The 13,680-nt window shown below is 43.4% G+C and overlaps 1 protein-coding gene across 6 annotated transcripts in view; it reads left to right on the forward strand.

Moving 5' to 3' along the window:
• FARP2 (FERM, ARH/RhoGEF and pleckstrin domain protein 2) overlaps positions 1–13,680 on the forward strand; it is a 152,505-nt gene that overhangs the window by 17,877 nt on the left and 120,948 nt on the right. For all 6 annotated transcript variants that reach the window (XM_055291246.2, XM_055291245.2, XM_063645343.1 and 3 more), the window contains one exon: positions 1,279–1,485. In XM_055291246.2, the coding sequence (XP_055147221.1) occupies positions 1,303–1,485 (183 nt within the window). In that variant the 5' untranslated portion in view covers positions 1,279–1,302. The remainder of the gene's footprint in view (positions 1–1,278; positions 1,486–13,680) is intronic.

Here is a 13,680-nt window from a genome sequence, read left to right on the forward strand (position 1 = left end):
TGCCATAAATAATAGATAATAAATGTTAAAAGCAAGCTAGTATTATGAATTGTAGCTGATACTTAATACTAAATATTTAGTACCTAATACTAGCCTGATCTTCGTTAAAAACAATGAAGACACATTTTACTATCTTTGTGTGTCCCATGCCATCATGTTGCAGACTTCAAATATACACCATAAAATCTGTTTTAAAAAATATATACCCAATTTGAATGGAAAAATAAAATCTACAGTGCATTAAATAAATAATGACAAGAATAGCCCTGTTAGACTTAATAGCTTGCAAGCAGAGACCTTTCCCTTGGCACTAAAGGAGAGTTGAAAAGGACATGAGCTCCTCCCTGGGCCAGGTGTTTGACCTTCTTGCGCCCTCATTGTCATCTGTTAAGTGGGCTGTGGATAGTGATGAGGGGGTTATTGTGAGGATGGAGGTTATTGTGAGAATGGGCAGGAGCTGGGAAGGGCCTGACCAAGGGCACGTGCCTCCTGCTACCAGGCACGTGGTCCTTGTTACCCTTATCCAGGCTGTCATTCAGTTCCATACGTGAAATACTGGTAGTATTCCATACTGGTAGTTCCCAGACTACCAGTGGCACCCACTCCACCCTGGTGAGACACCTTAGAAAAATCGAGGGGTACAAAGCTGGCAAAGACAAACCTGGCTGTTTTCATCTCCTTTATTGGCATTTTTCCTCAGCTGGAGTAGCCCTTTACTCCACATAAAGTCAGCAGAGGGGAAGAACAGTTGCATGAATGCCTCAGCTCTTGCTGTGCACTACCTGACACGCGTTGATGCTATGCTTTGTGGAGCCTGTTTACATTTGGTAGAAATGGCACCATCTAGTACTTAAAAAGGATCATCACCACAATAACTGTTTGGGCTGGTGGAGAGAGGTGTGCCAGGGAGTGGGCAGCCTAGGGTTGGTGCGGCAGCCCTGGGCTCTCTTGCCTCTGCTTAGGTGGGTGGGTGGTGGTGATGTCACTCGTTTGTGAGGTCTAACAGGTTAAATGAGTTAATGGGTATGCCTGGCTCATAGAGCATCTGGAAATATTGTTATTGAGGGTGGTGCTTGTTATTTCACGCTCCACCTATGAGTGCCTGAGTAGAAAAGAATCTTTTGTAACACTTTCTTTTGAAGTGATTAAGACTCACAGAAGTTGCAGTAATAGTACAGAGGATTCCCGTGTCTCCGATAATTCTTTTTTTACCTTGTTTTAATACCTAAATAATGTGATAATTCCTTCATGTGTTTTTTTTTTTTTTTCTCATTTTAGTGTTTTCTTCACTCATGGTGAAGAATGGGGGAGATAGAAGGAACATACAGAGTCCTGCAGACTGCAGGGACGCGCTTGGGTGCCCAGACCCCTGTGGGAGTTAGCACCCTTGAGCCTGGGCAGACTCTCTTGCCCAGAATGCAAGAGAAGCACCTGCACCTCAGAGTAAAGCTGCTGGACAACACCATGGAAATATTTGACATTGAGGTAAGAAGCATGATTTTTGGAGGCATATTTCCTTATATCTTCTGACGGTCAAATTATATACCAAATTCCATTTTGCTGGTTAGACTTTGCATATTAAGTTGATCAAGAGTGGCTTTGGTAACACATGAGAAAATCCTTAGAAACAGTACATCTGAATTTCTCCTTTTATTTGGAAACTGGTATTGTATCTTTTATTTAAAATCGTAGTATAATTTGGTCTTTCTACTCATTTTCTTTTGTGAGAGGCTGGCTAAGAGACTGCTGGAAGGTGCAGACTGGAGCCAGATGGTACACCCAGACCTTCCCAGCTTAAGCCACCTGGTCTCAGCGAGGCCTGGGCCACCTGGATGAGGGGATGCCACTTAGCCTCCATGTGTGTCAGCTTCCTTTTCTGAAACAGAGGGACAATTATAATCCCTCTTTCTCAGAGCTGCTGGTGTGAGGATTGAGCAAACACACAGAGCCTGTCATGCAGGAGGTGTTGTATGGTGTTAACATGTAACTTAACTTTCTAGGTCAATGATAATACAGTTTTTATTTTGAAAATTCCCTGATAGAAGATTGCACTGGTAATATTAGCAAGAACAATTAAATATACTAAGAATATATACATATATCAGTGTTTAAGTAACACTATTTTTTAGATCAATGTGATGTATTAGAAAACATTTTTTGTTTTTCTACGTGTTATTAGCATGAAAGTTCTTTTTATTTATTCATCTTTTACTTTTTTTTTTTTTTTTTGAGAAAGGGTCTTGTTCTGTCAACCCAGGCTGGAGTGCAGTGGCATGATCATGGCTCACTGCAGCCTGGACCTCATGGGCTCAAGCGATCCACCCTCCTCAACCCCTAGAGTAGCTGGGATTACAAGCATGTACCACCATGCCTGGCTAATTTTTGTATTTTTAGTAGAAACGGGGTTTTGCCATGTTGCCGAGGCTGGCCTCAAACTCCTGGGCTCAAGGGATCCTCCCGCCTCAGCCTCCCAAGTGCTAGGATTATAGGTGTAAGCCACCATGCCCAGCCAAAAGTTCTTTTTAAAATTATTTATTTTCATATGTAATACACAAATACATTCTCTTTTTTCTAATTTTTTCTGGCTTTCAAGTAACATCTTTAGAAGCTTTTCTTGCTGTTAATGGCACAAAAGTAAGGACAAGAGAATGAATTTAAACTCTAGCAGGAGGTTTATTTACACTTGGGAATTTCTTTTGAGGAGTCAAGATGCTACACAGAAAACAAAACTGTTACTGAGCTGTGGACCTTATTGCGGAATGCATTGCATGGGGTGGGAAGGAGGGAAGAGGGAACACAGAGGAGGGGAGCTTGGTGGGTGGGGCAGTGAAGCTCCGAGCAAGTGTTGTTTGAAGGCAAGTATGGAGGGTGTAAGAACTCAGGGGACCTGGATACTTTTCTGAAGTGCTTATCTGTGGAGGAAGTGAAAGATAATTTCATCAGGGCCCTGGTAACTGAAACTGGTAGGACCTGTCTGTCCAACTTCCCACATCACTTCTGTTGCAGGGAAGGAGGTCTGAAGCTGGGCAACCTTTGCACTCTGAAGAATAGCAGTCGGCTGCCATTTCACCAGCTCTTGGGTGACTTTCCTATAGGAAATAGGTTAAAGTCTGGAAACTTAATTAGGCTCCCAAATCTTTTTCTTTTCTTTTCTTTTTTTTTTTTTTTTTTGAGGTGGAGTCTTGCCCTGTCACCCAGGCTGGAGTGCTGTGGCAGGATCTCGGCTCACGGCAAGCTCCGCCTCCCGGGTTCACGCCATTCTCCTGCCTCAGCCTCCTGAGTAGCTGGGACTACAGGTGCCCGCCACCACGCCTGGCTTCTTTTTTTGTATTTTTGGTAGAGACGGAGTTTCACCGTGTTAGCCAGGATGGTCTCGATCTCCTGACCTCGTGATCTGCCCGCCTTGGCCTCCCAAAGTGCTGGGATTACAGGCATGAGCCACCGCGCCCAGCCCCAAATCTTTTTCAGTCAAGTGTTTGAAGGAATTTCCACCGTGTTGCCATCCTCTAGTAAACACATTTACCATAGTCTAGGCTTGTAACAGGTGCAAAATTTAAGAGAAAAAAAGTAAAAGAAAAATAATTGTACTAATAGGTTTACTTTTAGAGTGTCTTTTTTTTTTTTGTTCTGCCTACTGGACTTTATCAGCTAAAACTAGGACCCAGAAGAAAAAAGCACACATTTGTTGTTGAGTCATAAATAAGATGTAAATTCTTCTCTAAGAAATTCACCTTTACTGAATATGAGTCATTTTATACCTAAGGAAATAAGAGATGCCATTTTGTGAAGGTTTTGCAATATTTAGAGCTTGTCAGTTTTAATAAATTGAGATTATTGTTTCAGTTAAATATAACTGTCATGTTTGGTATTTGATATATCTGGAAGAGTTACCAGAAATTAAAGAACTTTTATCTGAAGCAAAAGAAAATGGTCTTGCATATTCTGAATATCCTGGGTTGGATGGGGTACTTTTTTTTTTTTAAGAGACAGGATCTTGCTATGTTCCCCAGGCCAGCCTCTAACGCTTGGACTCAAGTGATCCTCCTGCCTCAGCCTCCCAAGTAGCTAGGACTACAGGTGTGAGCCACTGTGCCAGCTTGGGGTATTTTTTACATTGTGTTGCCTGCTGATACACACCTTTAGGGAGAGCTAAAATTCAATATATTATAAGTTGATTGTATTCTGCTTCCAAGTACCCTGTCCTCCGCAACTGCATCAGTTAGCTTTGTTAAGTAACAAACCATCCCAAACGTGGAGCTTAAATCACAGGTCTATGTGTTGGTTTGGAGGCTCTACTAGGCTGACTTGGAGGGCTGGGGAGTCTGGGATTCCCTTACCCATACATTTGGCACCCTGGTTGGAACCTCGTGCAGAATCTTATTCTCCCTCCAGCCCACTTGGCCTCATTTTTGTGGTCACAGAAATGTTCTCAGTCCAGAAGTGGGCACTGCAGTGTCCCTTGGGCTCTTGGCCTGGAGTTTGTCCATTGTCACTTCTGCCACATTTTATTAATGAAAGCAAGCTACCAGGCTAGCTCTGATTCGAGGGGTGGAGAAGTAGAGGCACCTTGATGGGAGAGCGGCCAGGAATCGGTGAGCATTTTTTGTAATCTACCCTGACAAATACTGCCAGTGTACCAGGATACAGCCTCTGGAAGTGCAATTGTCTGTGCCACTCTAAGGTTTGGTGTCAGTGGGCTGGTGTGTAGGGCCTGCCCTGAGTGGGCAGAGTCTCCTCCTGGGGAAGTCCCCCCTGCATAGCCCCACAGAGGCAGGCTTGTCCTGCCCCCTCTTCCTTGTTGTCTTTGGATCAAGGCTGGTTGCCTGACCCCAGCCCACCATCACTGCCTTGCTGTCATTTGTCCACTTGTCTCATTCGTATTCTCTCTCTCTGCCTCTTGACTTCACATTGGAGCCAAGAGACAGACTGTGGTCAGGTGGTTTTTGCTGTTGGACCTGTAGGCTAAGGGAGACATTTGGCTACAGGGTGTCGGGTGCACTGAGCAGTGAGACCCCTGGCTGGGCAGGTCTGTCTTGGTGAAGACACCACATCCTGGTGCCTGCTTGCTGTCTCTCTGCTCCTGAAATGCAAGTTCTGGGAAGGAAAGGCTGTATTGTATCTACTTCTGCACCTCTGGTGTTTGGAACAGGGCCTTGCTGAGTAAACGTGTTAAATGAATGAAATCGAAAGTTAGATTTGGTTAACAGACTTTAAGAATGTTTTGAATTTTTCCCTCTACAGCAGTGTTTTCTGACCTCAGAGATTCAATTTTGTTTTGTTTTGGGGTTTTCTGGCCATATGCACCTATCTTATTTGTCTGTTTACTAGATTATCTTTTCACTGAAGTCTTAAGCAGTAGTGTTCTTCCAGGGAGATGTGCTGATATTAAACTTGAAAAGCACCAGCTTCTTCTGTATTCTCATGGCCAGAAAGCACTGACTTTGTGTGGTGCTATGCAGATTCCCCAAGTTGATATTAGAAGTTTACATTTCAGGAACCTTTTTAACATAGGGGAAATTTTGACGTTTCATTGTTTTTAAAATGTTTATTTTTTGCTTTGGTGAAAACATAGACCAACTTGGCCTGAAGACCTCAGTGTTGGTGCTCATGGCTGTCTGTCCGTGTAGAATCTGTGGTGAGTGGTTTTATGTATGTCTGCAACAAATAGGCCCTGGCTGTCTTCCTTATAAGCCCTGGCTGTCTTCCTTATATTTTCTTCAGAAAGTTGAGCTCTGTAAGCCTCCAGTTTTATTTATATCTCCCATCTCCCAGAGTGTACAAATGAAAATTTGTTTTCTATCAAGGTACATTGCCACAAGAATGGCAAATGATTCTAGAGCAAAACTGCTGACAGAGAAGCTAGTGGAGGTGATTGAGCACAGGGTTGTATTTTGTTCCCGTTCTTTCCTTCTAGATCTAGAAATGCGTACGTGTTTATTCTTGCAGCACTTTTTCTGTAGATCTAGAAACACATGCTTGTTTATTCTTGCAGCTCTTTCTAGATCTAGAAATACATGCATGTTTATTCTGGCATGCTTTCTCTCTAGATCTAGAAATGCATGCTTGTTTATTGCCACCGATAAGTCAAGATGATTTGAAGCTAGAAGCTATTCAGTATGTAATAGTGTTGGTGGATAAAATGCAGCTGAAATGTTTTAACAGCTTTATAGAGATGTAATTCACATACCATACAATTTACCCATTTAAAGTGTAAAATTCATTGGTATTTAATATTCACAGAAGTACAACTATCACCACAGTCAATTTTAGACCATTTTAATCACCCCACATGTTTTAGCTGTCACCTCCTCAACCTCCATCTCCCTTCCCCTCAGCTCTAAGCAAACAGTAACCTACTTTCTATCCATATCGATTACCTTGTTTTGAACGTTTCCTATGAATAGGATCATATACTATGTAGTCTTGTATGACTGGCTTTTTTCACTTAGTATACGTTTTAAGGTTCATCCATGTTGTAACATGTAGCAGTACTTCATTCTTTTTCATGGCTGAATAATATTTCATTGTATGGATATACCACATTTTATCTGTTCCTCAGTTGATGGACATTTGGATTGTTTCCATCTTTTGGCTATTATGAATAATGCTGCTGTAAACATTCATGTACAAGTTTTTGTGTGGATGTATGTTTTCATTTTTGAGAGGATAAAGTTGTCTCATGGTATCTTAGCAGGAGTGGGTCTAGGACCCTTGAGGATACCAATATCCATAGATATTCAAATCCCTTATATAAAAAATGATATAGTATTTGCATATACACATCCTCTGGTGTACTTTGTTTATTTTATTTTATTTATTTATTTATTTTGAGACGAAGTCTTACTCTTTCGCCCAGGCTGGAGTGCAATGATGTGATTTCAGCTCACTGCAACCTTTGTCTCCTGGGTTCAAGTGATTCTCCTGCCTCAGCCTCCCGAGTAGCTGGGATTACAGGTGCCCGCCACCACACCCAGCTAATTTTTTGTATTTTTAGTAGAGACAGGGTTTCACCATGTTGGCCAGGCTGGTCTCAAACTCCTGACCTCAGGTGATCCACTCGCCTTGGCCTCCCATAGTGCTGGGATTACAGGCATGAGCCACTGCACCTGGCCATATGGTGTACTTTAACTCATCTCTAGATTGCTTATAATACCTCATACAATGGAAACACTATGTGAATACTTGTTATACTGTATTGACTTTTTTTTTCTATTATCTCTCATTGTACTATTACTTTTTATCATTTTGGTGGGGTTGTTTTTAGCATTTTTGATCATCAGGTGGTTAATCAAATCTGTGGATGCCGAACCTGTGGATACAGAGGACTGACAGAATACCTAGGCGTAGAATTGCTGGGTCACATGGGAAATCTAGGTCTAATCATTAAAGGAACTGCCAGACTGTTTTCCAAAGTAGCTGTGCAATTTTGCATTCCTGCCAGCAACGTTATGTGTTCCAATTTCTCCACATATTTGCCAACACTTACTACTTTCTGACTTTTTTATTCTAGCCATCCTAGTAGGTGTGTAGTAGTATCTCATTGTGGTTTGAGATGATATTTTTATTTTATTTTTTTGAGGCAGAATTTCACTCTGTCGCTCAGGCTGGAGTGCAATGGCATGATTTCAGCTCACTGCAACCTCTGCTTCCCGGGCTCAAGTGATTCTCCTGCCTCAGCCTCCTGAGTAGTTGGGATTACAGGTGCCCACCACCATGCCCAGCTAATTTTTTTTTGTATTTTTAGTAGAGACGGGGTTTCATCATGTTGGCCAGGCTGGTTTTGAACTCCTGACCTTAAGTGATCCACCCCCCTCGGCCTCCCAAAGTGTTGAGATTACAGGTGCCAGCCACCATGCCCGGCCTATTTTTTTTTTTTTTTTTTTTTTGAGTCAGGGTCTCGCTCTGTCACCCAGACTGGAGTGCAGTGGCGTAGTCAAAACTCACTGCAGCCTTGACCTCCCCAGGCTCAGGTGATCCTCCTGCCTCAGCCTCCCGAGTAGCTGGGACTACAGGCGTGCACCACCATGCTGGCTAATTTGTTAAATTTTTGTAGAGATGGAGTCTCCCCACATTGCCCATTTGTCTCAAACTCTTGGTCTCTAGCAATCCTCCTGCCTCAGCCTCCCAAAGTGCCAGGATGATAGGTGTGAGCTACCACACCTAGCCGGAAGCCAACTATTAAACTGATTTTTGATCAGGAGAGAAATCGGTATGATGTATTTAGGGTGGAGGCCTATTTGTGCATATTGACTTCAATTATGTTTTATTTTAAGCCACTTTTGGCATTTATTAATGGGATATGTAGCTAATCAAAGGTCAGTGACTAGTTTTTTTATCTAGTAAAGTCTTGATTTGTTTTTAGTTGATTAAACAAATTCTGTGGTTTTGAACATAGAAATCTGGCCTCAGCTCTAAAGAATCTTGTTTTTGAGCCATAATTGTTTTAAAACCATCTGAAAGTTGTGTGTCAGCTTGCCTTGTCTTGTGTGCTAAGTCATGGGGTTGAAATACTTTCAGCTCCAAACCATGCCAGGTGTGAAAAGTGTCTAACTTCATTGCTGGATGCAGTGGAAGGAGAGTTGCAGTGCATAATTGAGACCCCATTCTAGAAAGTCTTCCCAGGCTCTTTAGAGGGTAAGATGTCTAGAAAAATTATACCCTCATTAATTCGTAATTAACTCTTAGGTTTAGGAGTTAATGCAATTTAAAGGTTTTCTATTATCTGAAAGTTGGTGTTATGGAGAAGAGATATGTAATGATTAAAAGAACAACCTAGGATACAGTTTAAGGGTGTGAGGCCTCGCCCCTGGCAGCGAATGTCCTTTGCCTTTGCTGACAAGTAGGGATTGCATCTAATGAGCATGAGGGTTTTCTTTGTTATTGTTCATCTACTTTCTCATGTTCCCCTTTTCTTCAACATACTCACACTTGTTAGGGTGGACTTTCTTTTTCTTTTTTTCTTTAGAATTGCAGAGGCTTTAGGTTAAATATGTGACAAATAGGAAGACAAATTCTCAGTCACGAAGTTCTGTGCTAGAAGACTTTAACTTGCTATTCCAGTAAAAACTTAATGTTTTCATTCTGGCAGGAAGAAATAGTCAAAATTCCAGAAAGTATTGTAGCCAGATGTTTGTTGTTGCTTCCACACGAACATCCTAAATATAGCAAATAAACTGCCTTAGAACTTATTTTGGTCAGACCTCAGAAGAAAAAGTAACTCAGCTTCTGAAATTTGGAGATAATAGAGGTTTTATACAAAAGCTCTTATGTGTTTCTGGGATACCAAGCTATTATGTGACTCTGCCCTAGCTTTTAAAACCTGTTATTTTGTCTTGGAAAGTTGACCTATTCCTTTGACCCTGATGCTCAAGAATATGGTAGGGTGGTGCATGGCAGAGACGTGGACATTTTTATTCTTAGTTACCCAGTGGTGATGTTGGCACTCCCAGAGCCAGCTCCCGCACCAAGCCCTAACACACATACACAAGCACGGTTGGTAAGTCACAGTCCTGTGTTAGATTACACAGCAAGGGCGACTGATAAAGAAGTTAGGCCAGCAAATGGAAAAGAATAGGGAAGTGTCATCCTGTTGATCCCTGTACCAGTGAAGATGCCATGACAGTGGTTGTATAGCAGAGAATAACCAAGTTATTTCAGGATCTGAGCAGAGGGTTGTGGGAGTGAAACTTGCTGACTGGGTCACCTGGACTCGCACACCATTTGTTGAGCACCTGAGAGTTCTAGCACCCGATGTGGTTGATCACATATCAGGTGACACAGGCAGTGGCTGACCCATGTGAGCTGTGAGCCCCAACTCAGAAACCCCTTGATATACTCGTACCAATGTAACTCCCCCATTTTTGATCAGGAGAGAATTTGATTCTGTTGTTATTTGATTTGTGGGAGGCTAGAAAAGCTGAGCTTGTACAGGTTGAGTATCCCTTATCTAACATGCTTAGGATCAGAAGAGTTTCGGATTTTTTTCAGATTTTGGAATATTTGCATTATGCTTATTAGTCAAGCATCCCGAATCTGAAAATCCAAAACCTGAATTGTTCCATGAGCATTTCCTTTGAACATCATGTTGGCACTAAACTTTTTTGAATTTTGGAGCATTTCAGATTTCAGATTATTATATGATATTATTGTATTATATGGGATTATATTATATTATATGGGATGCTCAACCCATACTATATTTTACCTGACTGCCTCTGAATTGCCACTACCCTTCAGTTCTTCTCATCCCTTCCCTGAAACTTCAAATGCCTACATTCTTGGCCCAACTCCCCGCAAAGAGGTCAGAACCAGGAGGAGGAGAGGGTGGGTAGTGCGTGTTGAACATGCCCTGCCTCCACTGAGCAGGCTCTTCTGGGCCTCCATGACCAGTGTGCCCATCCCCACTCTGTAGCTGGTTTCCACCTGGGGCAGGTTAGTACCAGGTTTTAAATCTCAACCCTTACCCCCCTGATGGAGTGTGGACATGAGTCTCTTCCAGGGCTAGAGATTACATTCCCTTTCCCAGCACGGGCCCATCCTAGGGGACTGCCTCGTGCCCCTGGTGTTCTGCCAGTCTCTTTGTTCTCTGTGTCCCTTTCCCTACTCTTGAAACCCCACTCTGCTGTGGGCCCTGTACCTGGCCTGTTGTGGGCTATAAGTAGTGCCGCTCCTGGCCTCTTCTGATTGCCACCGCCAGCGACTTTGTCCTGGGGTGCCACTCCCCTCTAGTGTCCAAAACCTTTTAGACTCAGCTGCACCCCGGCCTGCTGCTGGTTGTTGTATTGTTGAGAAATTCCTCAAGGTGCTCTAGGCAGGATTGCGGACCGCTGACTTTGAGAAGAGTTCTCAGGCTCTGGAGCGTGGACTTCCCACCTGCGCTCCTGTCAGCCTGCCCCATCCATCAGGCACCTTTTGCTGATGCCATTTCTTTCTCACCCTCATTTCTCCCCCTCTGTTCGTCCTTGAACACAACAGACCTCAGAGCCCTCTTTTCCACAGCTGGAAGGTGCAGTGCTTTTCAAGGTTCTGCTGGCACTTCACTTCTAGGGGGCATTTTTCAGTCATATCAGCCTCATGTAAGGAAGCTAATTCTACGTTATTGTTCATTTTAGGTATAGAAAGTAATCATGAATCTCCAGAGAGCTGATGGTAGAATTACAGTGATGTCTGTTCTTTGAAAGAGTGCATTCTGCTTTTTTACCTTACAGAGTGTTACATGCATATTTTTCAAGTTATATGATTATTTCACAACTTATGTGTTCACAGTGGTTTAACACTTGCACCGCAGCACCTCAGCTTTCTGGGGATGAAGCTGCCCCTGGTGAAGCCCCCCAAGTCCTTTCCTGCATGTCAAGCAAAGGCCCATTGGGTTACATGCTGCAGCTAGAAGACCAACCAACGCGTCTCTCAGGGTTCCTCATGCTTCTTTTTTTAGAGGGAATTCATCCAAAATGTCATTCACTTTTCATTATACCGTTAATACTTGTTCGCTGCAGAAAAACAGGAACTCACAGTGGCCCACAGCCAAGGATAACTACCCAGAGAGAACAACCATTCACATTTTTCTGAATACCCTTCTGACCTTTTACATATTCACCTGTATTAAACAAAATTGGGACTAAACTATGTGCATTTTTGTAGTCTTTTCAAAAATTAAACATTATATTCTGAACTTTTTTATATGGTCTTTTAAAAGTTTTTAATGGCTATATAGTGTTCTATTTTCAGTTTCTCTGTAAAAAAATCTTTTTTTTTCTTTTTTTTTTTTTGAGGCAGGGTCTCATTCTGTTGCCCAGGCTGGAGTGCAGTGGCGCAATCCAACCTCCGCCTCCTGGGCTCAAGCGATCCTCACACCTCAGCCTCCCAAGTAGCTGGGACTACAGATGTATGCCACCATGCCCGGCTAATTTTGCATTTTTTGGAGAGATGGGGTTTCCCCATGTTGCCCAGGCTGGTCTTGAATTCCTGGGCTCAAGCCATCTACCAGCCTCAGCCTCCCAAAGTGCTAGGATTACAGGTGTGAGCCACCACACCCAGTCTATACAAAATCTTTATACACATTTTTGATTATCTCCTTGGGGTAAACGTATAGAAATGGAGGTTCTTCATCAAAGTGTATGTACAGTTTTGAGGTCTTTGATACATGTTGTGAAATTGTATTCCAGAAACAGCAGAAGCACCTCAGCCTCTACCAGTGGTATATGCAGGTGTTCATTTCTCTCACCTTTATGGACATTTCATATTATAATTTTTAATAACATCTCCTGTTTAATAGGCAAAAGTTAGGATTTTTATTCACATTTTCGTCAGACTTGTCTGTTTTATTTTTTGTTTTGTGCAGTTTTTGGTGTTTTTGGTCTACATCATATTTGAAGTTTAAAAATAACTTAAGAGTTGGGAAGACATTGAATACATTGTGTTGGAAGTAAAATAAAAAAGGAAATAAGAATCAAGGAGTGCTGGAGACTTCACAGAAAGTGACTACTTGTGGTGAAGGAAAGGATAGAAAAATTACGGAAAGCCACACAGATGGGATGTGGGTTTGGGCTGTGCTCACCCCAACAGCCTTAGGCCAGCATGTGTTCGGCAGGTATTTGCTGAGCCTTGGTGTGCACCAGCCTCTGCCGTCGGAGCTGGGAGTGCCAGAGTGAATGTAGCAGACAGGAGCTCTGCCTCCTTGCACTTCTTCGGCAGTGGGGAGCTCAACGGTAGACAAGGTACACTGCGAAGTGCTTAGTGCCCAGGAGAGAAATAAAGCACGGAGGGAGCAGGAGACATGGAGCTGCGCTCAGATGGATATCCACATCCCACACTCCCACACCCCTGTTCCTGCGGTGGGAGGGGCCGTCACACATCTCTGTTCTTGAGAACAGTGTTCAGGTGGATGGAACAGCACATGCAGGTGCCATTAGATGACCCCCATCTGGCATGTTTGGGGATTAGCAAGAGACCATGTGGTGGGAGTGGAGCCGAGAGGCATCTAGGAGGGCTTCTGCTCACATGGAGGGAAATGGAACTCCACCCAGGACGTGATGACTTGGTCCAGAACCAGGCCAGGGCAAGAGGGGAGCCTTTGGGTGACATCTGCGGTGACCCAGGACATGGTTTGGGTAGAAGGGAGCAAGGGAGGTAGTGAGAACCAGTTGCATCCTGGAGAGATTTTGAAGGTGGAGCCTGCAGAATTTGCTGGTGCTGATGTGGAGAATCAGAAACCCAGGAGCCAACACAGTGCAAGAACTGGGCCTGAGCTCCCATGTCCCGCACTAGGGAGCCCATGGGAAGAGCTGCTTCGGTTTGGAGCCATGTGGAGTTTAAGAGGCTCATTAGGCATCTGAGTAGAGGGTTCTCAGGCACTGGGCTTGGTGGGAAGAAGTTTTGTTGCTGTGTCCTGAAGGAACGTGAGCTTGTTTCAGTGCACCAGATGCAAGGGGGCCATTGCCCTGATCTTCCAGAAGGTGCTAACATTGCCCTTCTGTGAAGCCACCGCTGTTATCCCACTAGGTCATGGTGAATGCCAAGTGTCAGAATATCTCTGACAAATACCCAGGTGTCAGAATATCTTTGACACTTGGCATTCACCATGACCTAGTGGAAGCCTTCGGGTGACATTGCAGTCACCCAAAGACAGCTTTTCTAAACTGTCATCAGTCTTCAACTTCTGGACTTTTATTAGAGAAATTT

This window comes from Symphalangus syndactylus, chromosome 8, assembly GCF_028878055.3.
Source record: "Symphalangus syndactylus isolate Jambi chromosome 8, NHGRI_mSymSyn1-v2.1_pri, whole genome shotgun sequence".
NCBI lineage: Eukaryota > Metazoa > Chordata > Mammalia > Primates > Hylobatidae > Symphalangus > Symphalangus syndactylus.